The 24,148-nt window shown below is 25.1% G+C and overlaps 2 protein-coding genes, 1 long non-coding RNA gene and 1 pseudogene across 3 annotated transcripts; 3 read left to right on the top strand and 1 right to left on the bottom strand.

Moving 5' to 3' along the window:
• Nucleotides 1–360: 360 nt before the first annotated feature.
• On the bottom strand, nt 361–5,260 carry LOC112597756 (tyrosine-protein phosphatase non-receptor type 2). Its single transcript, XM_025343945.1, has 9 exons — nt 5,137–5,260; nt 4,963–5,066; nt 3,520–3,681; nt 2,204–2,338; nt 2,004–2,131; nt 1,724–1,949; nt 1,502–1,660; nt 729–979; nt 361–658 (listed from the first exon to the last, which is right to left on the bottom strand). The coding sequence occupies exons 2-9, from the start codon at nt 5,047–5,049 to the stop codon at nt 418–420; spliced, it is 1,389 nt and encodes a 462-aa protein (XP_025199730.1). The 5' UTR covers nt 5,050–5,066; nt 5,137–5,260; the 3' UTR covers nt 361–417.
• Nucleotides 5,261–5,556: 296 nt separating this feature from the next.
• LOC112597798 (CCAAT/enhancer-binding protein gamma) lies at nt 5,557–6,688 on the top strand. Its single transcript, XM_025344017.1, has 4 exons — nt 5,557–5,791; nt 6,085–6,223; nt 6,290–6,446; nt 6,507–6,688. The coding sequence occupies exons 2-4, from the start codon at nt 6,113–6,115 to the stop codon at nt 6,614–6,616; spliced, it is 378 nt and encodes a 125-aa protein (XP_025199802.1). The 5' UTR covers nt 5,557–5,791; nt 6,085–6,112; the 3' UTR covers nt 6,617–6,688.
• Nucleotides 6,689–9,733: 3,045 nt separating this feature from the next.
• LOC112597812 lies at nt 9,734–14,712 on the top strand. Its single transcript, XR_003114858.1, has 3 exons — nt 9,734–9,898; nt 9,973–10,113; nt 14,474–14,712. It is a non-coding gene; the product is annotated as an uncharacterized LOC112597812 (long non-coding RNA).
• A 1,946-nt stretch (nt 14,713–16,658) lies between these two features.
• On the top strand, nt 16,659–17,937 carry LOC112597806 (annotated as a pseudogene).
• Nucleotides 17,938–24,148: the final 6,211 nt, after the last annotated feature.

Below are 24,148 nucleotides of genomic sequence, written 5' to 3'. Positions count from 1 at the left end.
ACTTACATGTGTTACCAACTAAATTTAAGTAAAATGGTATATGATTCATGCTAATAGAAATTATTTACATATTTTTTTTTGTTTATAAAGCTCGACGTCTACAATTCACAAAGATAATTTTAATTTGTTTTATAGACAAAATTCCATGTAATTTTATTTTATTATAAATATAAAACAAATTAAAACTAAGGTAAAATCAAAGAAAATTTGGCTTTATTCTTTTTTTTATTTTTTTTTATGTTTATTTTCAGTCTTCTTTTATTTTTATTCAAATGGAAGTATAGCTATTTAGATAAATATTTGGTCATCATCTATATTACCATTTCTTAATATATTTAAATTAAAGCAAACATTATTTATGTCTGTAATGCCCTTGTAAATTGTAAAGCCGAGTATAAATAACTAAATGAAAAAATATTATTTTTTATAATTCATCAAGTATGCGACAATCATTACACCACCACTAAGAGCTAATACTCCAATTCCTAAATTTCTCAATGGATAAAACCACGACCTTTTGATTTGTTCCCATTTTTCTTGCTCTTTTTGTTTCCTCTTCATTATTTTTAATTTGTCTGCCATAATTTTTGTTTTTTCTGCCTCTCCTTCAACTTTGTTCTTGTTACGCTCGTCTTTGGTATTTGTTGTATCCATGTGACTAAAATAAAATTAAAAAAAAACCATTTTAATAAAATATTATTTTAAACATGATTAATGAAATTGCATACTCATTAAGCTTAGATAAATCAAGATCTCTAGGAGGTGGTAATGGTGGCGGGGTTGATTCATTTTCATCACTATCAGATTCTGACACCAACGATTCTTCATCATCATAATCTTCTTCATCTTGCTGCCTTAATGATTCCATACGAGGAGGCGGTAAAGGGGGTGCTTCACTACTTAGTTCGCTATCACTACTTTCACAGTCTGATTCGCTTATATTATTCAACAATGAGCCATCTAAACTAGGTAAATTATCCTAAAACAAAGATATATAAATTGTATATTACTATTAACATATTTTTATTAATATTTTTTTATTTTTCAGTTTTTTATACAGTAAGATGTGATTTAAAATTGTTTATACCAAGAAACCTTTTGGACAAATTAAGTAAAAATATATTAAGACTAAATACATACATTTTTAGGACCTATAAAATATAATTAATATTTAATAAATCTTAATTGACTCATTAAAAAATATTAACATAAATTTTTTCTAATTTTTGTTTTATTTTATAAACTTTGTGTCCTAAAAAAATAACTTATTATATATGGCATCAATTTGATTGTTATTAAAGTATTAAAAATACATAATACATTTATTCTCACAGTCTACCTCTATAAAATAATGACTTTTAAGTATTAAAATATTATTTATTAATTTTATTATATTAAAATAAAGAGAACAAAGAAAATGTTATGAAGAAAAAAATAATTAAGCTGGAGATAGTTGAATGAACAATAACTGAAGCTAAATATATTAATTAATATAATTTACCTCATTATCCGCTTCCCAATTTGAATCAAGGGCTTCAATAACACTTTGGTATACAAATCGAAGTTGTTCAGGAGCTTGAACAAGTCCCAACCTACATTTTCTCATTTCCGCAAGTAATGTACGTATATGAACATAATTTAAGCCTTCTGGTGTATTCATCTATATCAAATATATCATTTATATTATGTTTTAAATTTAAATTCAATCACTTATTTTATTTACTTTAACTAGGCAGGTATCTATTAAGCAAAATGTTCCTGAACGTCCTATTCCTGCAGAACAATGAACGACAATTGGCCCATGAGATGGATCAAGACTACCACTACGCCTAACATCTCTTAGAAATCGTAAAAATGGTGTAGGTGTTTTAGGTACTCCAAAATCTGGCCAATCAGTATAATGAAAATGATAAATCTCACGAGATTCTCCAGAATCTAAGTCATTAAGCCTAAAAAAAAAAATTAATAATTTTTTTAAACAAAAAAAACTGATTAATTCTTACTTTAAAACACTTAGTGCATAAAATCCATGATTGATTTTAGAAATAAATTCTACAGATAAACCAACATCATTCCATACAAATTTATCATTATCCTTTTTTTTCTTTGGCCAATATTGATGACATTTAAGCTAAAGAAAAAAAAATGTTAATAATTACAATTAAATAATGAATTGAAACATAATACAAATTATATATTTTACTTTTTTCTTTTCGATAACTTTGTTCAACATTACAATGGCTTTAGAACTTTGTTCCCATACCATAAGCCAAAAATGGGAAGCACTGTTTTCTAAGGGTCCTTGAGTCAGTATATACTGCCTTTCACAATTACATACCTATGTAAACAAAACATAAAAATATATTTATAAATTTATATTTTAACATAAATATAGAATTCATCAATTATGCCAAGCCCCCATTTTTCTTTAAATTATGCATTTCTTCAATTTCTGGATATTGGAGTTTTAAAGTATACTTAAAGACCAAATTTTCATATATTGTTTAAGGAATATTGAGTAACAATTTAAAACTTATGTTTTTCAAATATTGAAATATATATAGAAAAAAATGGTATTTAGTTAGTAGATATGGCAGCAGTGATGATTTGAAAATTTTTGTTCAAAAATTTTATAACTTGTATGATAATTTAAATCAATATAATTAATACAAATATTAAAGATAACTATTTTTATTAATTCTAGTACGCTGATTATCATAAAACATCCATAAAAGGATAAGGATGAATTAAAGAGGGTGCTAAGGAATGACCTCAAAATGTTGAACAGGTACTTTTAAATATGATGACTAAGACCAAAATCTTGAAAAATAATAGAAATTTGTGGATTTTATTTAAAAAAAAAATAGAATAGCAAAAAAAAAAAAAAAAAGGATTGTGGAATAACAATGAACTTATTGCTGAAATTTAAGAATAATTGAAGTTTGAAAGACTATAGTATAAACTAAAAACTTAAAACAGAAATTAGCAAAAACTTGATGGAGAAAAATTATGAGACACTAAATGCTGCAAATAAATGTTATTTCAAGATCAGAAAAACGTTTTCATCCAAATCACTGTAAGACATACAAAGGAGCACTTATATCGAATATACATGTCTGAAGAGAGCTCAATCATTAAGAAAATCGCCAAAAACAATTCGTCAGAAAAAAGAGCAAGATATGAGCCTAAACAGAGATGATATGATACAGTTGAAAGAATTTGAAGAAAATCAACCTGTTACTGGATACGGATGTAGCATTAGATAAAGAGAGGTGGAAAAGTGTGTTGGAACTTGGAAGTGGTGATATAAAAAAGATGGATCAAAAGAGTATTATGATCATGCATAAAAAATTACCCTGTATACTTAGATTCAATAAAAATTTTTTATAATTAATATTTAATATTCCATCCATAAAAAGAAGAGAAGTTTTTCTATGTCGAATAAAGTATAAAATTAAATACTATATTAAAACTATTTGCTGATAAATCAAAATTATTCTATATAAATATTATTCTTACTTGTACAAGATTAGCATTTATGTAAGATACATTTCCTCTTTTTAGGATAATTCTAGTTTCATCATAAGGTGAAACATCTTGATATCTATTTAGTGCCTTATTTTGTGGTTTTTTTGCTTCATCAGATGTTTTCTTAATTTTTGAACTTTCAACTTCAACAAACTAAAAAAAAATTATCAAAATTAAATGATTCTATAGTTATTTTAATTAATATGACTCCCAATTCAAAATTAAGTTAAAACTGTATCATACTATTAATAATAATAAAAAAATTAACTACTAAGATATACTTAAAAAAAATTGAACATAATTAATAGATTAAATGGAATAAATAAAAAAAAATACTAAAGAACATTAGATTTTTTCAAAAAAATTTAGATCTATTGTCTATTTTTAATATAATTATATCGGGAAACATCAAACATGTTTTGTCTTCAGAAAATAATAAGATAGAACAATATTTTATTTTCTGGATTTAAGATTTTTAGCCTTTAATGTGTATTGATTATAGGACATTAATTATTGATCTATGGGTTTTGAATCATTATTCAATATTTTTTTTTATTTTTTTTACTTTACATAAATAACTATAATAATAATAAAATTTGCCAATAATTTAAATTGATTTAATATTGCTAATAACTCTTTGGGGATAAAATATTTTTCTTTAATATTTCTAGGGGAAAAATTGAAATAAATTAAATTTTTAATGAAGATAAAATATTCTGGATTTAATTTATTATATTATGTTTTTTTAAATTTTATACGAGATTAAATATATATATTTACATAGAGTTTATTTATCCAAATACTCCAAGAGTGAAATCAATTCATTTAAAATTAATATTGTAGTTATAATTATTTTTATAATATCCACATGATTATTATTTTTAGTTATTTTAAATTTATTGTACACATTTAAAATTTTTATAATCATATAATTTAATATCATACCACATAAAATAGGAAACATAGATACATTATTTTAAATTACTCTAAAATATAAATTCTTGTTTCTTTTACAAACTAAGATTTTTCAAGACTAACTTTTTCACTTACATTTTCAAATAAAATAGTATATTTTTTTTCAATTAATAATAATGTTTATTTATCTAGAATACCAAACATTTTTGATTAAATGGGAAGTTCACAACCTTTTTTTTTAATTTGATTTTAAACATACTATTAATATTTCTATGTTTATTGTATTTAGTGAGTTTTCTCATTCACAAACTATCAAAGAATATAAATTATAATAATATTGATGTATGGATATGACATTGAATGCAATACATACTAAAATCTATATTAATTTAGTAGTTAATTAAACAATTTAATTTTATTAATAGTATTGTATTTATACAATGAAATAAATAGAATACAATGCATACACATTGAGGCATTATATTGTTTACAGAACATATATCTACTAAATTTACTTACTCTAAACGTAATGTTCCACATATTCTTTGATTCTATGTCATTAAATTCATCTTGTAATCTTTTTTTCACTTGTTGATCGGTATGCATATTGACTTCTTGATAATCTTTAAATAAAATGCAAAATGTTTAATATCTGAATTTTCCTAGTTTTAAGCAAACAAGAAGTGTGTGTACCTTTTGGAAATGACGGTGTAATCTACAAAGAGTTATTAATACTTTAACACTAAATATACAAATTTATATTACAAAAAAATAAATATATTTTTCAAATATAATATTACAATAAATCGTAAAAAAATTTACTAAATAGTAAATTGCAGTTCATAACTAAAACTGCAATCAATATAGTAGTAGATATTCATTTTTTATCAGGACATTCTGCAATAAATGTATTACATTCATGATTGTTATCATCAGTGTTAACTACCACGTAGGACGAAATAACCAACACGAATAATCACTGACGTTTTGTTCTATTTATCGTGGGCGGTCCATTACTCGACTGGCCGGTCCATATTGATATGAATAACTATACAACAACCATGGTTCGGCCCAGAGAGTAATATGGTTCGAGCACAGAAGGTTGTGCGCATATATAAACAGAAAAATAAACATTATGCCAATAAGATAATGGCTCTCCGTTATCTATAAGTTTTATGTTGTTATTATTGCATACTGTTACAGTATTAATACGGTATCTATATCTAACGTCGTAATAATAATAGTAATAATATTCCGTAAGTTGATGTAAATTTATTCAATTGCAAAATTCATTTATTTTTTCAACACCGGATCCGATTCTTCGTTAGACATCGGATTTTCTGTTTAAGTAAGTGTGATCGCTAGACTTATTCCAGTTTGATATTGCTCAGTAGCCTGTGTATAATATATACGTTTATTGTATATATTGTCAATGACCCAATAATTAATACACAATAGTGTCCTAGAGACATCTATTCACGTTTCTCTCCCGTGTCCTCGAAATTACAATGATTGCCACTTTATTCTTTAAACAATAATTTTGATTTCGCAACGGTTTTTTAAGGTTTTTTTACCATTGTGGCATTGGCATCTCACTCTTACTGTAACTTTTGGTAATTTATTGTCAATTCTGGTTTTTAGAATCATTTAAGTGCGTGTGTCGCGTTGTATGGCTCGTAAAAATAAAGAAAACAAAAACATGGCGTTATCGACCATGTTACGGGATGAAGGCGATAGCAGTGAAGAAGACTACCGACGAAAGCGAGATAAAAACAATCAGGTATTTTTTAAATTTTGTATTATGTTTTTCTATGTCTGTATTGATATATATTTTTTAACTTGCTAGGCAGTTAAAAGAAGTCGAGTTAAAAGTAGAATGCGCACTCAGCAAACATTGCAACGTGTAAATCAATTAAAAACTGAGAATGATATACTTGAAGAAAAAATTAAACTTTTAAGTAAAGAACTAGGATTTTTAAAAGAACTTTTCATGGCACAAGCTGGTAAGATTTAAAAATAGAATTATTATAACTTAAATTGATTTTTATTTCATTATGTTTTAGGGACATCACAAATTGAACTCCCCAAATCTGTTGATCTTAAAACATTATTGAGTGATACTACATCAGACATTTTGGATAATGATTTAACAAAACCTCAATCTTCATCATAAGATTAAATTAATTTGTTTTATTTCATGGGCACAGTATATTTTATAAGCAAAAATAATGTTATGAGTCATATTGATTTAATCATTTTTTAAATATTTTTGTCCCATACTTAAAAAAAGATATTTATTTGTTAATATTGATTAGGTTATGGATTTTAAAAAGTTTAAATCATTTTTTTTTTTAATGGTTTCATTTATATTTGTCCAATTGTGTGTATGTTGTGCAATATTTGTATTTATATTTATTTTTTCAAACAATTGTACAATTTGAAAAATAAATTTAATGAATGTTTATTATGTATAATTATTGTAATTTTTGATTTTAACATGCGATGGCCTGAATTGAATAATGGGGACAGTCTTAAGTTCATACAAGAATGGAGAGAGTTGTTGCCTTGTTGATTAGTAATTTCTTATTCTTTTATCATTTTTTTAAATAAATTTATTTCCTAGTCTATAAATATATTTTGACAGTCTCGAAAAATTAGTTCAATATTTTTTTTTAATGACTTGATTAATCTAATTAAAGATTGCTCAAACAACCTCTGTGACTATCATCCATCAAGAACAATCAATATGATGCAAGATTCAATTCCAACAAATCAATATATAAAGTTAAATACTTTTTATCGCACTATTGTGCATAGATTCTTCACTCTATCCAGTGTTTGAGTGAATATGATTTTTTTTAATACTTGTGTCATAGGTCAATTTTTATCAATTGCCTTATAATAATAGATGTTTTATTTATTAAAATGAAAGAGATAGTAACCTTAAAACCAATTATAGTGAAGCAACTTTTTTCTTAAAAATAATAAATTATTAGTTATATACTTGATTAATTGCAATATAAATATTTATTGTTGAACTATTATACAAATAGCACAAGAAAAATACAGCACTTATAATATAATATTTGTATACATTTTCTTCATTATGCAATTAAGGGAATAGTTAATTCATATCAGTTATCTATTTGTATATTACAAAGAGAAAAAAACATTCCACATATTATTTAAATCATTTGATGTGTAAATATGTTGATTATTGACCTATTATAAAATTTAAAGTGGAGTATACTATCTGGTTGATTAAACTAAAGTTTAAAAATTAGACATTAATCAATTAATAATAACTTCAAGTTTAAATGATAGAAGATATTTATTATGTATGATAATTTATTAGTCAGTTTACATCTATACAACAACTATTATTGGTTCTATAATTTTGAGTTAATGTAGGACTCAACATTTTGAGTAAATAATAAGTTATTTTATTCTTTTATAGCATGCTTTTAATTTTAATAACAATAATTATAATGATGATAATATTATAAATTTTTAATTACACCTTAATACTTAAATTAGTAAAATTATATCTCTGCTGATGGCATTGACATGACCTTCTAAAAAGTTACATAATAAGTTTTAGATATTTTTTTTTCCACACATTATAGAAATACAATACATTGTATTATTGAGGTAGAAGTATTGGTGCATAAAGGGAGGCGACTTTAGGTCTTTAGCACCCTCTAAAATATTGTTTATAAAATTGATAATTTATCGAATTACAATTATAATACAGCAACAATTTTTATAATACCTATAACATTTTATTATTTATAATATTGAATTGAATGTGTTGATTTGAATTTAGTGAAAATAAGAAAGCACTACCTCTTCGCCCTAGTTATTTTAAATTTTTTGTACTATACATAATATTATATAACAGTATTTCTTGAAACTTTTTTATCCATGAAACCTTTTTTGATATCTACTTTTAGTGTGGAATCACTACTTTTTTAGCTTTTTAGTTTTTTTTAGGATTATTTACAATAAAAATTATGATTATTTTGTATAATAATTATATTATAAACTATAGAGTAAAGACTATACCTCACATATTATTATTTAATAGAAAAACATTATTTAGCCACTATTAATTTTTAGTTAAATATTTTAAAGTAATTTTCTTGGAAATTTTGAAAACAATTATTTTAGTTTAACAGAACCCCTGGGGTTCTGCAGAACAGTTTAAAAAATGCTGTAATATAATATTTATAACACTATCATATTTTAATCAGTAACCAATATTTAAAAGTAAATAATAACTAATTTTTATAAAATATATTGTGTATTAGGATCAAAAATAATTATATATATTATTATTATTTATAAAATAAATTAAAAATCAAATAACAAAAATTACTTCAAAGTGATTTTATGCTGGGTCTATACCAAGTGTGATTTTTATTTTGTTTCTGTTTTTAAAAACAATTTGTACTATACTATGTGGACCTGAAATTATTAGTTTTTTTTTTTTTTTGTATAAGTGCTTGTGTTTAGGTACTTGATTACATATAGGTAAATAATGGTGTTAGATCCCATTGAGTCACAAATAAACTTAGAAGCTTATAAGCACCCCCTTGTTCAAATGTCTAGTTTCACCAATGAGTAGAGGGATTAAAGTAAACTTTATTTTTTTAATGTCAATAATTTAAACTAATGAGTTACATTATTTATGATTAGGCTTGCCAGATTTTAAAATCACCAAACCGGGATATTATATTAAAATAACCTTATTTTTTTAGTAGGTATGTTAGTATAATTATATGGAAATTATAAATAGATAATCATGTAATGATGTAATGATATTATATACAATAGTATTCCATGTTTCGATATTAAATAATATAATGTTTAAGTTATTTTAGCTCGGCTTCCATTAACCGGGACAAAATTTATAACCGGCCGAGACACCGGGACATGCTGTTAAAACCGAGACGAATGGCAAGCCTATTTATGACAGGTATTTGTGTATTAAATATTATATTTAAATTAAATATATTGAATAATAAACAAGTAGTTGTTTTCAAAATATGTTCATAGCTGTATCTATTGCGTAATCTATAATTTAATTTCAATATAATTGTAAACGCGCATGTTTCTTGAGGTATGCAAGTATCCACTACTTACATACCATACATAGTATAACTAGGTATCGCAATTCACAAATGTGCTGTATAATAAAGAAATAATATATTGGCAAGCCTTAATGCTTATTTAGTTTAATATATGCCAATTCACCAAGCTATCTCTCATTTTAGATTCTTATAGCAAACCGATATATCCTATGCATTAGTTTAACAATGAAGTGCATATATAGTGCGTAATACATTTTTTTCCTGTTTTTGTATAGGTTTTGATTGTTTTATTTAAAAACTGTTCTTAAATCACTTCGATACGGCGAGAGAGGATTGCATTAAAACAACGGAATTATATATAGGTATATCGTATATATCATCATACAGTTATACACATTAATTATTCAATTATATTTTAAACTTTATTTTTGGTTAGCTTGTCAAACCTATCGTTAAATACTGTTGGATATTATTTAGAATTCACAGACTACGAACGCTTGCAAAGAACTATAGTCTCTAGACGTCACTAGCACAAGTTTTTAAGTTCCACAAAGGTTTCTGCATACCACATAAATAGGTATATGCCCATCCTACGTTTTCTACATCTTTCCACCCTATTTGATCGTCATCATGAAAAAATTATATTTTTTCGATATCTGCTCTCTATTGACTTCTCTTCCTTACTTGCGCTAAATATAAAAGTTCCTATTTAAAATACCTAGCCGTAATAATTCTTATATTGTTATTCCCTATTGCTCAACCAATTACTTGAGAAACTAACATTTCACCCCCGGATTATAAGATTTGCCAACGAAAATCTATTATTCCATTTGTAGATTAAGTCGTTTAACGTAATTTAATACACTTACGATTGTTGTTATTCAATCATACTTTGACTTTGTAGGTATATTATAGGTATTTGGCTCACACCTATTATTATTATAAACAATTAAATAACAGAATTATACATATAAAATAAGTTATTATCGGCCTAAAATGAAAAATTGAAAATATATTATTAAATTTAGTTTTATAAAGGTACTGTAATTATAACTTATTAGTTATTAGATTATTATTATTACCTATGTTAATTTTTAATTTAAAAAATCTATTTTTCTGTTTTCTTTTGATAACATATCAATTATATATACATGAAATATATATCTATATATAATATATATCTTTAGCTCTGTGTAATGTGTATCAATGACAGTGAATGATACCTGATTCAGACAGTTTTTCTTTGGTTATTATCGTGAGTATCCGAGATTTTATTCTTATTGGGGACGAAAATCTTCATTCTATTGAAGCTACATCTGACACCCATTGAAAACCTAAATATAATTTTCAGTAGTGAAAATATTAGGTATAGGAAAAATATCGTTGATGCAGTTTTTAAAGCACTTGAAGCTGTAATTTAAGAATATCTGGAACATCCTTTTTGGTTTTCCATTGTTAACTTCTTAGTAAAATTTCTCTTTGTAATTTTTTAATAAAATCTTTTTTACTTACAAATTGATCATTTATGCACTACAATTAATCAAACTATCCCCAAATGGAATCAAAAATTAAAATACCTGATTGTTTCATTATGGCTTATTGTTAAAATCAATATTATTTGAACAAATATTCTTAAATTATACAAGCTTAATGTTTTTATGGTAAATATAGAAATAAATGTAAATCATGTACTTATTAATTATGTAATCTAAAAATGGATTATAGTTGTATTTTGTTTTACGGTAAAATTAAAAATAATTTTTAATTGTATAAGTTTTAAGATTTAGTCTAGGCTGCTGTGATTTTGTAACTATTGGTTTTTTATTTAATTATCTTTAATACTATAATTATTTTTTTACAAGCTATTATCAGCTAAGTAACAATCTTTAAACTTGGTTTTATTACATAATCTAGGTTCAATTAAAATATTTTTTATTGTTCCTGCAGACTATTTGTCTAGATTTTTATTTTTGAAAGAACACGTAGTGTCCGTGTTATTAAAAATATAATAGATGTAACATAAAAAGCAATAATGAGTTACAACTGATTGAATAATATGATAAAAAATTTGTTTTACTTGAAGATTCTCTTTCGTTCCAAATTCCAATCAATTATCTGTAAAAGGATTTCTATGATTTAAGAGAGACTGGATAAAAGTTGTCTCGCTGGCCAGAATTCCTACTCATCTAGTCTAATATTATAATGAATCAAATAAGAGTGTAGAACAAACTTAAATATAAAATTTTATTTAGAACTTAAAAAAGAAAATCATTTCTTTAACTTGACTAAAACTATTCCTAATTGATTTTATTGCGTATTGTATTGAAAATTTCGGAGATAGCCGAAGACGATATTTAGTGTTTCATAGCGACATTTACGAATCTTTATTTTCTTGCTATTTTACCATTTATACCTAATTTACATAATATACATTATGGCTTCGAAAAAAATTTCAACAAATGTGTTTGGAAGGAAGGGGAGGTATAATAAAGTCTAGCTTGTAATTTTTTATAAATGGCAACCTTATGCATAGATAATTACTTGTAGCCTGGAGTAAATTTTGAACGTGGAATTTTGAACGTAGGTACGAGTGGAGAGAAGTAAAAGTAAATACACAAAAATATTATAATACAGGAAAATACCTACAATTTGTTTTAAATTGTGTTGTCAACACGTAAATCCATAATGTTACTATTGATGAGTGATGACAATAGTATATGGTTGTTAAATACCTATGTGATGAGTGTGTTTTTGGGAAATAACTCCTATTGTCCCACCGCCCTGCCCCTTATTAATATAATATTCCTCTTCAGTACTTTTAGTAGGTAAGCTGTTTTTAACGATTTTTTCTTATAAAGTTCAAAAGAAAAACGGAAGTTCTTAAGCTTGATTAATTTTTGACAAAATCTAAATCGTTTATTTCATGGCTTAATATTTATATGGGTATGATCGCAACTTTGTAATAGATACGTAAGTTTGGGAGCCGCATAGACCTTATACTAATAGTAAATATAACTAAAGTAGTCGGCCGCCACTGGCAATGCTATTATCACTTAAATTATTATTAGTTATCAAACAATTTAATTTTCAAATTCTTAATTTATTTTAAGAATTTAATAAAATAATTAACAATAAAATAGATACTGTTATTTAATTATTTACTTGTAAAAATATACATTATTTAAAAGTAATTGGTTATTTGATTTTAATAAGTAATTTAGAAATTATACCTAAATAGGTTATTAGCAAACTATTAGGTTAGAATTATGTCATTAATTTTATTTTTATTTTGAATGATCCCTGGGTTACTTATTAAAATTGTTTTTTGGGTATTGCTTAAAAAATTAATAAATAAATCTAAAATTGTATTCATAAAATACCTTTTATTTAAATCAAATATGTAAAAATCTAATTAATTTATTTACTTGAATATATATGTTTTTTTTTAATTTCTATGTTTTTGTTAAAATATAAAATATAATTTATTTATGTTTTGTTTATCATTCAAATAATTTAATTGTTTAATTCTCCTGAATGATTTCAAATGAACAGTAATATTTGTACAATTTCTTAATCACTATTTAAATTTATACAATTTATATTTTTTCCACAAGCATCAATTCATTTATTACAGTAAGTTTTTTGAAACTCTAAAATACCTTATGTCTGAATGTTCATTATCATTGACTTTATGTTGTGTCCATTTTTACAGTCTTGCTGCACATTGTGACATTTTAATAATTAAATTGACAATTGTTTATGTCAATGCCATAAATTTGCATGAACAATAAAATAAAGACTCAGTGCCAAGATTAACACTCATTGTCGTATATTTAAGTTAATAACTTGAATGCTCTTAATTAGGGATGAGCTGGTTTAATAATTGAATCCAGTTCTTGACAGATTCCCAAAAATGTCTCTTTGGTACTTGATGGTGGTACTTATTAAAAATAATAGGTAAGTATCATATCCACATTATACAATTTTTTTATTTTAATTTTCAGTTATTTTTAAATTAAAAAATAGTATCTACTCGCTATTCATTACAAGTACCTACCTACCTAAAGACATAAAATGAGTGTAGTTTGTACCACATTATTTATTAAATCTTATTTAATAATTAATAGTTAATATAAATTAGCTATAAATTAAAAAAAAAATATTTATTCATTCAAATTTTTATTGAGAAACACCAACATTCTAACTTTGTTTGAGTTTAGTCTGTTTCTATTTTTTTTTTTATCAACAATTAACCCAGACGTTGAAAACATTCTCTCAAAAAAACAGTTCCTGGAGGAGTACAAAGACATTTTAGTAATAACATATTTTTAAGTCTAGAAAAGTTAGTATTCCTTCCTCTTTATTGAAATATGTTAGTATCTACCTGGATTTCTGGATTTATATTTGGATTGTTCAAATAAGATTAGACTTCTTCTTTGACACTTAATTTTGTTTTAAATTATTCTTGAGCATATGAATCTTCTTTCATTATGTTTGCATATCAATTTCACATAATATGGCCAGTATTTATTTCACTTGTTTAAGTTGAAAATAATAAGAACCAGTACCAATACATTTTTTTATGAGAACCAACAATTATCAGTTCCTTTGATTCCTAGAGAACTGGAACCAGCTTATCCCTACTCTTAATTCATACTTATGTATAACAAAATGTAAGCACTTACTAAAATTTTATGATACAAGTTATATTGTGTTTGTTTTTTACTTTTTTTATTTAACACGGGAATTGGATGAGTAAAAATAAATAATGTAATTCAATTTAGTAATAAAAATAATTTTTATGCTACAATTTACAAGAATAACACAATATGTACAAACGTAATTAAAACTAAACTAAATAAAATAAACATGAAATTTTAACTTTCAAGTAATAAATTAAAAATTAATAGTACATAATTGTTATTATTAAATTATAGTCGGATCACTCGGATAACACTCGGAGTAGTCTGTTCAGTGTTCACTGTTGACTGTTATCAATATTAACGGAAGCAGCAAAAGCCGGTGATAAAAATCACTACTAGCTAAGATTTCTATCCATGCTAAATCTTGGAGTAATAGTACGTACACGAACCATAACGAAAATGCATCACAATTCACAATGCTATATTACTCATATATTTAAATATTTTAATATTTAACCGTAGGTAGCTTAATTGTTATAATTAAAAAATTTATAATTGTAGATTAAAAATTTATAAAGAATATTCATACTAGATTTTTCATGACATACCTTTAAAAACATTTAAGATATTTTCGTCCTATTTTTACCAGAGTAGTATTTTTAATGTTCAATGTTCATCGGTATATCTCATAACAGTCATAACTGTCGATTTTAAACGGTCCATACACTATGTACTATGTTAATGAAACATCAAGGTGCAACTTTTAAATTCATATTATATTATGATTTAATGTTCGTTGTTTCAGACAAAAATAAACTACGTTGAAAATGTTCAAATATATCGATTAAAATTAAATGATTCACATTATTTTTATTTTATTTTTTGTATCATTGGTTTGTAGTTTGTTAACATATTGGAGACAGACTATGAAATAACTTAATGACAAACAGGGGTTCTGATTTCAGAAAAAAAAAAATGATTTAACTTAGTAAATTAAATTAACAATGCTCGTTCCAATTGTACTGTCTAGAATTTCGTAATTCACTTTTCTTAAGCGTTACAACATACCCGATTATCTCACAAGATACACATTAAATTTCGAAATTTTTTACGAAAAAGGAGACAAATAATTCAATTATACCTCTATGACTCTATATAATAATTTATTAAAATACTGTTTTAACAAAGTTCACACTATTTACTTGGATAAATTGTACACCAGTCTTATGGTTTTTGGAATCTTAAAACAAATGATGTAGGAACTATATGGTAAATCATAAAGAACTTCTTAAAGGTACTGTAGCTTGTAGTATATAGTATATGAAATTAAGAAAGAATGAAATGGTTTTTTTTAAATTACCAACAAATTTGTTTAAAATGGAAAGACCTATGAGAAGAGGTCTTATTATGTCATAATTAAAACAGAATTATTAGATAGAAGTAAAAAAGTACCATCATATTATTATTTGATTTATAATAATTTGCCTCTGTATTAACAATTGTTTTAAAATATATTAATGTATTACATTGTATTGATTTTTATACTTATCGTTATTTTAATTGCCTTTTTTTTTTTTTTTGAAAAAAAAATGATAAATATAAATAGTTTTAATATATGCGGTTACGCGTATTTATAAAAATACGGCAATTTAAAATCTAAGATAATTTTTTGTTTTGTCCATTGGAATTGTTGAAAAAAGCCGTACATTATTGTTATAGGTTTTTGGACTATGGCATTTATTTTTATATCTACACACGGAGAATTAGACAAAACAATAAAAAATAAATAAATAGAATTGTTCAATAGTGAGTAAATAATTAGAGAAAATACCAGAAAATGGTTCATTCAAACAAGAAATAATTGGTGGAAAATAACTGTTCGTATTTATTTTTAATGAACGTAGTAATTGTATCGCATTAAACACGATGCTCGTTCCCAACTTAGTAACATGGTGTAAATATTACCTACCGTCTGCATTATCGTAAAACAGGACAGTGTAAAAGGTGTTTTTCCACAACGCGTGGCTCGGTGAACTTTTCACGGCAGATTTATTAAACCGAGCCAATACACTATACCAGTAATGTATTTAGGGGGGGAAAGGGCGCCAATAGATTTTTGCACCTAGGACATCAAAATTGTAAATATACTTCTGCATTATGCTCGACATAACACGAGCTTACATCATTCTCACGTCACGAGATTGGGCGAATTACGTACTTATCCAAGCCAATCCTGAATCCAAGCTTCCTATTACAAGTATTTTAATTAAGCGGTTAAATTTTATAATTCAAAGTGAAGTGCTCTAGATCAAACACAAATTGTTGCTTGCATAGCTGTGTATTTTAAACAATCGTACTTAGTTAAAACTTAAAAGAAAAACCAACTATAAACAAAATAAATAGGGAAGAATATATTGCGGTTTTCATATAGTATGCGATCTACTGGCAAACGCGTTCTACCGGCTGCTGTAGGATGCGGTCTACCTGTGGTTTTATATAGGCTTAAGTTTATTTTTAATAGATGCATTTTAATCTTTTTCTTCGTTCAACACTTTATCTTTATTGCTTTATACACAGATAACAATACTTTGACATTTTGTAAAAGTATAGGCCATAGGGGCTCAATAACTCAGTACGTCATTTATTGCGCGACAACACAATTTATATTTTATATACTCAATATGTTGGCAAAAGATTTTTATTTAATTATTAGTAGTATGACGAATCAACCACAAGTTTTTTAATTGGCAAAAATCTTGTGGCAAATAATGAAAATTCCGAATGTATTAAGTGTGGAAGTGCTATGAATTTATACCTACGTAAGGAGAGAGGTAAGGAAAAGAGAATTTTACGTTGTAAGAGAAAGGGATGACAAACAACACAAAGCTTAAGGTAAGAAAATTATTTTCTTATATTCTATCCTATTCATTTGGCGTATTTTATCATAATTGTCTAACACCGTATGTGACTGGATGAATTTGTGTCGGGATATACCAGTGAAAATATTCGAAAAACATAATAAATTTGGAGGACCTGATATTATCATACAAGTCGATGAATGTTTGTTAAGAGGATCTAGAAAAAATCATAAAGGTAATTTATATTTTATAATTGAATACATAATAAAATACAATTTTATATTGAACATTAAATATAAAATATTATAAATCATCATTATGTTGTTACAGGTCGATATCTACTTGCAGATTTGACGAGTGAAAACATCGAAGACAAAAATGACGACCCTCTTGAAAATGGAAGAAGAAATTATGGTAGACGAATGGACGGTCCTTAGGTGTTTGGATTATGTGACGATAGTGAGACACGATATTTTGTTGTCGAAAAGCGGGACAAGCAAACTTTGCATGACATTATTAAAAGAGAGGTTATATTGGGTTCTATTATACACTCTGATGGGTGGCCAGCATTATAATGGGATAGCCCAATATGGTTATACGCATAGTACAGTTAACCACAGCGAAAATGTTGTTGATCCACTTACACAAGCGCACATTCAACGGATCGAAAGTTTATGGAGACCATTATGCTTAAAAGTAGTTAAAAATATGTGTGGTACAAGTCCTGATCTCCTATCAAGGTAAAATTATTATAAGTTATGTATAATAAATTTAACGTAATACGTATGATACAATGATACATATTATTGCAGGTATCTCATAGAAACACGGTGGCGTGGAATAAATAAATCAGATTTATTTAATTCATTTTTGAGGGATATAGCGGAAGTTTTTGTATAACATTATTACATTATATTTATTTATATTCATTGACAACAATTTTTTTGACAAACGAATTTTTAATTATTAATTTTTTACTAGGTATTACTACTACAATAATTATACCATAATATTATGATATCATTTTTAATTTATTTATTTGCGGTAGACCGCATACTATATTTGTAAATCATCGGTAGACCGCATACTATACTCGTAAATTCACCGGTAGACCGCATACTATATGACAGCCGATATTGCATTGAACACAAAATTCGTCTCCAATGTGTTGTAACAGAACATTACAGTAAATAGTGGTGACAAAAATTTTTTTGATAGCGATACAAGAAAAAAAACAAGATATCACCCACACATTATATTTGCTCAATGTTGAGTGTTGACTTACCATAGTAGGAACTACACCACTCCTAAAGAGTAAATGAATACATTTTTATGGCGTATTGGTTCAACTAAAAATTCGTATTTAATACTTATACTTCGACAAAAATATTTTTTTATAATATATATATATATATATTTTTAATAAGTGATGTAAGGTACTTACTGAATTTAAAAGGGCTAAAAAATTATTACTTTTCAATTAGAATTACGTTTCTCATAAGTATATCTTACATAAAACTATGAAGCTTGAAAATATATTAAAAAAGGTATGCACATTTTTTTATTGATATTTCAGTTTCAAATTTTAATTATTTTGTTGTAATTCCAAAAATATTCGCAGCAACTTGAAATACATTTTGCTAATACGTGTATTAATTATTTTACATAATTAAATAATAACATTCAGATTAATATAAATCTATTTATAGTTTATAATAATTTCACGTTGATATTTATATTATGGACAAGAATTCTAAAGAGGCGAATTCATATTGTTTACTATCGCTTACCCAAAGACAATAATAATTGAAAATTTTTTGGAAATATTTGAACTAAAAAAAAATTCAAATATATTTTATGTTTGTTTTATTTTTATTGCTTAGATATGATTTCATCATACTTTTATGGTATTAAATAATATAAAATGATTTAACAGTGTAGCCGTACTACACAATATTTTCAGGTTACGTATCACCTAGATCCCGCGACAAGTAGATCCCCATACGTCAACTAGATCCCTTCCTGCATTTAGATCATGTTCGTCGTTCACCTATTTTTCTTGATGGTGATGTTTTTCAACTTCAATAAAATCATCTTACATCACATTTTCTACATGACTATATAACACTTGTGATCAATAAAATAAGATCAAATTCCGCTTCTAACGGCCTAAAAAATAAATTGCATGATTAAATGGCCACAGACGCAAAAGTTGCTACTTTAACACGTGTAGAGATTATTCACGTTTTTTTGAAAATGTATGTATTATTTTGAAGAACCATGACCTACTATAAATATTATACTTATGTGCATAATTATATATTTTATAAATAAACTTATTATAAATAAGTTAAAAAAATATTATTTAATTAAATATTATAATGTATAATGTATGTAATATATATTATATATTCAGTGTTAATATGTCTTATAATCATATTTTTTAAATAATAGAAGTATAAACAACCCTATCAAGTATAAACTTATAAACTTATATTATCATCTACTACTAAAGGTTTTCAAATTTATTCATCTAATAATTTATTAAGGTATGCTCATTACGTTTTTAAGAATCTGCCATAAAAACATTTTTAATGAAGCTATATATGAATATAATTTATTTTATAACTTCAATGATTAATTCTGATGCTAATTCATTCTCTCTTGTTGGATGCTCACTAATCATACAAACGAATTAAATATAAATATAATATGAAACGCATTTTATTGCAAAAATGTGTAATTACAGATAAAATTTAAAAAAAAAAAACGTAAGGTGTCTAAATTTTAATAATTATGTATGCTGTATTATAATACATGTCACATTGAGAGCTAATATTTTTTATAATATAATAACTTATAAGTTATGTAATTACTAATACATTTTGATTCATAATACAGGTGCTTGTATGTCTTCATTTTCATTTCAAATTTATGTTATTTAATGAATAGAAAAATGAAAGTAGATGTAAGTACTTTACATAGAAATTGAGTATCAGATTTATTATTTAGATTCGAATTAAAAGAGTACTAAGTAAAAACTAACAAACTAAAGATTTTAGAATGTTAATCTTTTAATGAACAATATTGATATAGTGATAACGGATTGACTAATTATCTATACAATAAAAAAAAAAATCTTTATGAAATATATACACATATATTAATGTGTAATTTTACGAGTTATGCAATTTATATTAAGTCATGGTAAAAAAGGAAAAAACATCCTTACACTACGCGAGTTAAAGTTAATGAGCTATATTTTTACAACCTCAGTACCTATGCATTGATGGTATAGCATCGCATTTAAAAGAAATTTACTTTAGTTTACCCAAGACTAAGCAATAAATAATCAAATTATTAAAACAATAAACATATCATATGTAACAGATAATATCTGTTTATATATTATATAAAAACCAATTTTAAATAATAATAATATTAATCTTTTTTTTGTTTTGTTTTTATATTTTACAAGTTTTACATAAATATACATTTTTATAATAAGTTAAATACGTAATGTAGTAAATCTAGTATCACTAGTATCACTAGATCAGTAGTTCCTAATCGGTGGTACGCAAAGACATTTTTTTAAGTAGGTAATATTTTTTTTTCACAATAATACTATTCAATAATAATTGGTTTATTTGATATTATTTATTTTTTTTATTAATATCTTTATAAATCTAAAATCAAATCTACATAAATCATAGACGGATCTAGAGGAAAGATCTGGGGAGAGGCAAAAATTTTTTTATATAGGTATTTTATTCATAATTTAAAATTTCTGTCATAATAATAGTTATAGATAATTAATGTGAAAAATTAATTAATGATTATTTAATATAATATAATATTTATAAATAAAATAATAAAATCTAAATGTCTATTTACATTTTCGTTTTTTCCGATAAATAATATATAAATATATTCACCTTGTATAATATATTATTAGAGGTATATGTGATTCCAAATATAGTAATATTAGGATCCGTAGAATTATAAAAATAATTTGAGAAATAATATGTCTGGGGAGGGCTCTAGGCCTCTCTTGGATCTGTTTCTGACATAAATCTTTATTAAAAAAAAAAAGGCATCTTGGCATTTTTTAATCTCGTCTTATTCATTAATGAAAATAAATTCTCCCTGGAGAAAGATTTAAATGCTGACATCTTGAAACACTTAGAAGCACTCTAGAATCAAAATAAATGTTTCATAATAATTTTTGAAGATTACTCAAAGAAAATTGGATTAGGAACTTTTCGTATGACCCTTCTGACAAAGAAATCTCAGAATACACGGAAAACAAAGATTCACTCATGTATATGATAAGTGGTAGCTGAATGAATGACGCATTTGAAGACTAATCGCTGATTTCATTTTGGACGTCAACAAAAATCAAATACCCATTTCTTTTCAACTAAGCATTACAATATTTAACCCCATTTGTCACTACTTATTTGTGTGAAAAATATTTTCTGAACTGTTGTACTAAAAAAAATAAGTAGATTTGATATTCGAAGTGATTTACGAGTGAAAATAAGCTCTAGTTAATTTGATATTGATGTTCTTGATTTACTTCAAAATTAAGATTTTTACTTTTATGGATATCAAACAATAATAAAATATATATTTAAAAAAAATTGATTCTCTTAATTTAGTTTTAGAATTATAGTGGTACGCGTGTTGATCATAAAAGTGACAAGTGGTACACATTACTCGGTGATGAAAAGAAACCCTTACACTAGATAGCATCACAGTCGCAAAATAGGTACCTACCTACTGATACAATTTTGTGACTGGTGTCCCACTCTTTCCTTGTTTATAACGTCCAGTTTTATGAAGTAGTTCCTTGTTAGAATATATCAATCATGAACATATTATTTTATTAAGAGAAGAAGAGTATAGTGTTTTATTGTGATAAGTGATAACTAATAAAAAAAATATTTGAAATTGATAATTATAAGCATTAATTTATTTTTGTTTTTTTCACAAAAAAAATATTAAGATACAATTTTTAAGCATTTTTTTTTTTTATTATTATTAAATCGTTCATAAAATCTATACGTAGAATACAAATCCAAGAGAAGATGTTTAATCCCATCGCTCACTCTAAAATATGCTCTATATGTGTGGCTGTATAACTACAATAAATCCAGTCTATGGCGTTTAAGCCGCATTAGAAAGTCACTAAAGAACTAATAACAACAATATATATATAATTAATTATTTAATTAATGCGATGTTTTCGAAAAAAAAATTCAATCTAGTACGTATTACTTATAGTACAACAAATTACTATAAGAATAATATAAAAATATCCTAATTAATATAGTCTTGACAGATTGCCCAGCTCAGAATCGTTTTCCGTTATGTATATTTAGTGAGTGATGAGCTGTTTAATGGCGAAGTAGACACTTACTAAAGATATTGTAGACCGAATTCCCTAATATTTTTCTTCTTAAATGATGAATTTATTTAAGTTTTGTTTCTTTGAAACTTTCAAATAAAGTCAAGGGCCATTTGCCATATTTATTATCAACAAAATATTCCTTTTTTTTGTGTCATTTATTTGTATTGTCTTGTAATGGTGTCAATTTCTTTACAGATTCTAAGCAAAGCGATTTGACAACGATGTTTTTATTTATTTATTTTTGTCTATTTATAAAATGAGTACCTAGTTAAAAAATGCTTAAATTTTTATATTCAAGGCTGGTTCTTAATATAAAATTAATTTAATATAACTTACTCACTTTTTTTATTATATTTAAAAACTTCATATGCTTTCTTATATAACACTTTATTTTGTATAATGTTATGAACAATTGTATTACTATTTATTCTTTAGGAATAAGTGATTAGTATAACAAATTATTTAAAAAAAAATATATTTTACAAATTATATAGATAGCAATAATATTTTATTATCATTTTACTTAAGTTTAAAATATCTAGATGATATTTATTTATTTTTTTTATCATGAATTGTGAATCGGATTATTCATCTTCTTTGACTCAAAGTTAGGTTAGGTTATTTTGTTAAATTTTTCAGGCCACATTGTATATATATATATGTGTGTGTGTGTGTATGTGTGTGTGTGTGTGCGTGTGTGTGTGTACTATTCGTGTATTTTCAATATATATTATTTTAAAACTAAGTAAAATAAAAACAAACTGTACCTATAGATACATACCTATTTTTACTACACGTAATAAACGTGTTTAAGTTTCTTTCTAATTTGCAAAAAAAATCGACGTTTACAATTTTTAAAAATATGGTAATAAACTCTTTACTCATATCGAGCAGATATGCAGACAGCCCTTTTTTCTGTAGGTATAGACGTATAGTCACCCCGCAAACACTGCACAGCCGCAAATCAGACCGGGTCAACTGGAATCATCGTCTTCCCCCAAATTTTGCTGTATTGATCGGAATATTATAGTGAATACATTGTACGTTCCGAGCCAATAAAGTAACAGCAACATCGAATTATTTACTTCAGCCCTTACATCTGTATCTACCTACTAACTAAATAGTAATTTTTTTAATATATAAAATAGACTATATATGTATTTTAACATCATATACATAACTATGATTATTATAATAGTATAATATAATTATGTGTATAATAAAATATAATATTCTTTTTATGTATTAATGATATGACAGTCTCTTAATTTTTCTGAGATAATCTCTATGACTATAAGATTATACTAACGCTATTTTTCATAAGTTATTTTGTTATTAGTAATTATTACCCTTAAAGTTGAAGATTAAAGATTTTTTTTCAACTACTTATCGTGTTTACTAATTCCAAAAAAGAAACCACATCAGTGTACAATTAATACATTGCTCTGTTCAAAATCTAAAATATTTTTTTTAGGAAGTATCTTATTGTTAATGATTAACGTTTTTGATTCCTGGAAATACATAATATATAATTTATGAAAATGACTATTTTTGTAGCATCTTCAAATGATATGGATACATCATACGCCACCTAACCACCAATAATTTTCAACTATATCTATATATTAATTTAAATTTTAAAATGTATTACAGATTATTTAAATGAATTATATCTATAGTAGAATGTTATCAAAATGA

This window comes from Melanaphis sacchari, unplaced genomic scaffold, assembly GCF_002803265.2.
Source record: "Melanaphis sacchari strain LSU unplaced genomic scaffold, SCAv2.0 Contig43_pilon_pilon, whole genome shotgun sequence".
Lineage (NCBI taxonomy): Eukaryota > Metazoa > Arthropoda > Insecta > Hemiptera > Aphididae > Melanaphis > Melanaphis sacchari.
Note: the sequence above shows the minus strand (reverse complement) of the source record. Positions and strands in the feature narration are given on the sequence as shown.

Excerpts from the sequence above, each read along its gene's own strand:
- LOC112597756 (XM_025343945.1), bottom strand. The coding sequence starts at position 5,049 with ATGCATACCGATCAACAAGTGAAAAAAAGATTACAAGATGAATTTAAT. Across the intron at positions 3,682-4,962 it reads TGTGGAACATTACGTTTAGA|TTTGTTGAAGTTGAAAGTTC; the intron begins GTAAGTAAATTT and ends ATTTTTTTTTAG. Across the intron at positions 2,132-2,203 it reads AAGTTATCGAAAAGAAAAAA|CTTAAATGTCATCAATATTG; the intron begins GTAAAATATATA and ends TTTTTTCTTTAG.
- LOC112597798 (XM_025344017.1), top strand. The coding sequence starts at position 6,113 with ATGGCTCGTAAAAATAAAGAAAACAAAAACATGGCGTTATCGACCATG. Across the intron at positions 6,224-6,289 it reads AGCGAGATAAAAACAATCAG|GCAGTTAAAAGAAGTCGAGT; the intron begins GTATTTTTTAAA and ends TTAACTTGCTAG. Across the intron at positions 6,447-6,506 it reads ACTTTTCATGGCACAAGCTG|GGACATCACAAATTGAACTC; the intron begins GTAAGATTTAAA and ends ATTATGTTTTAG.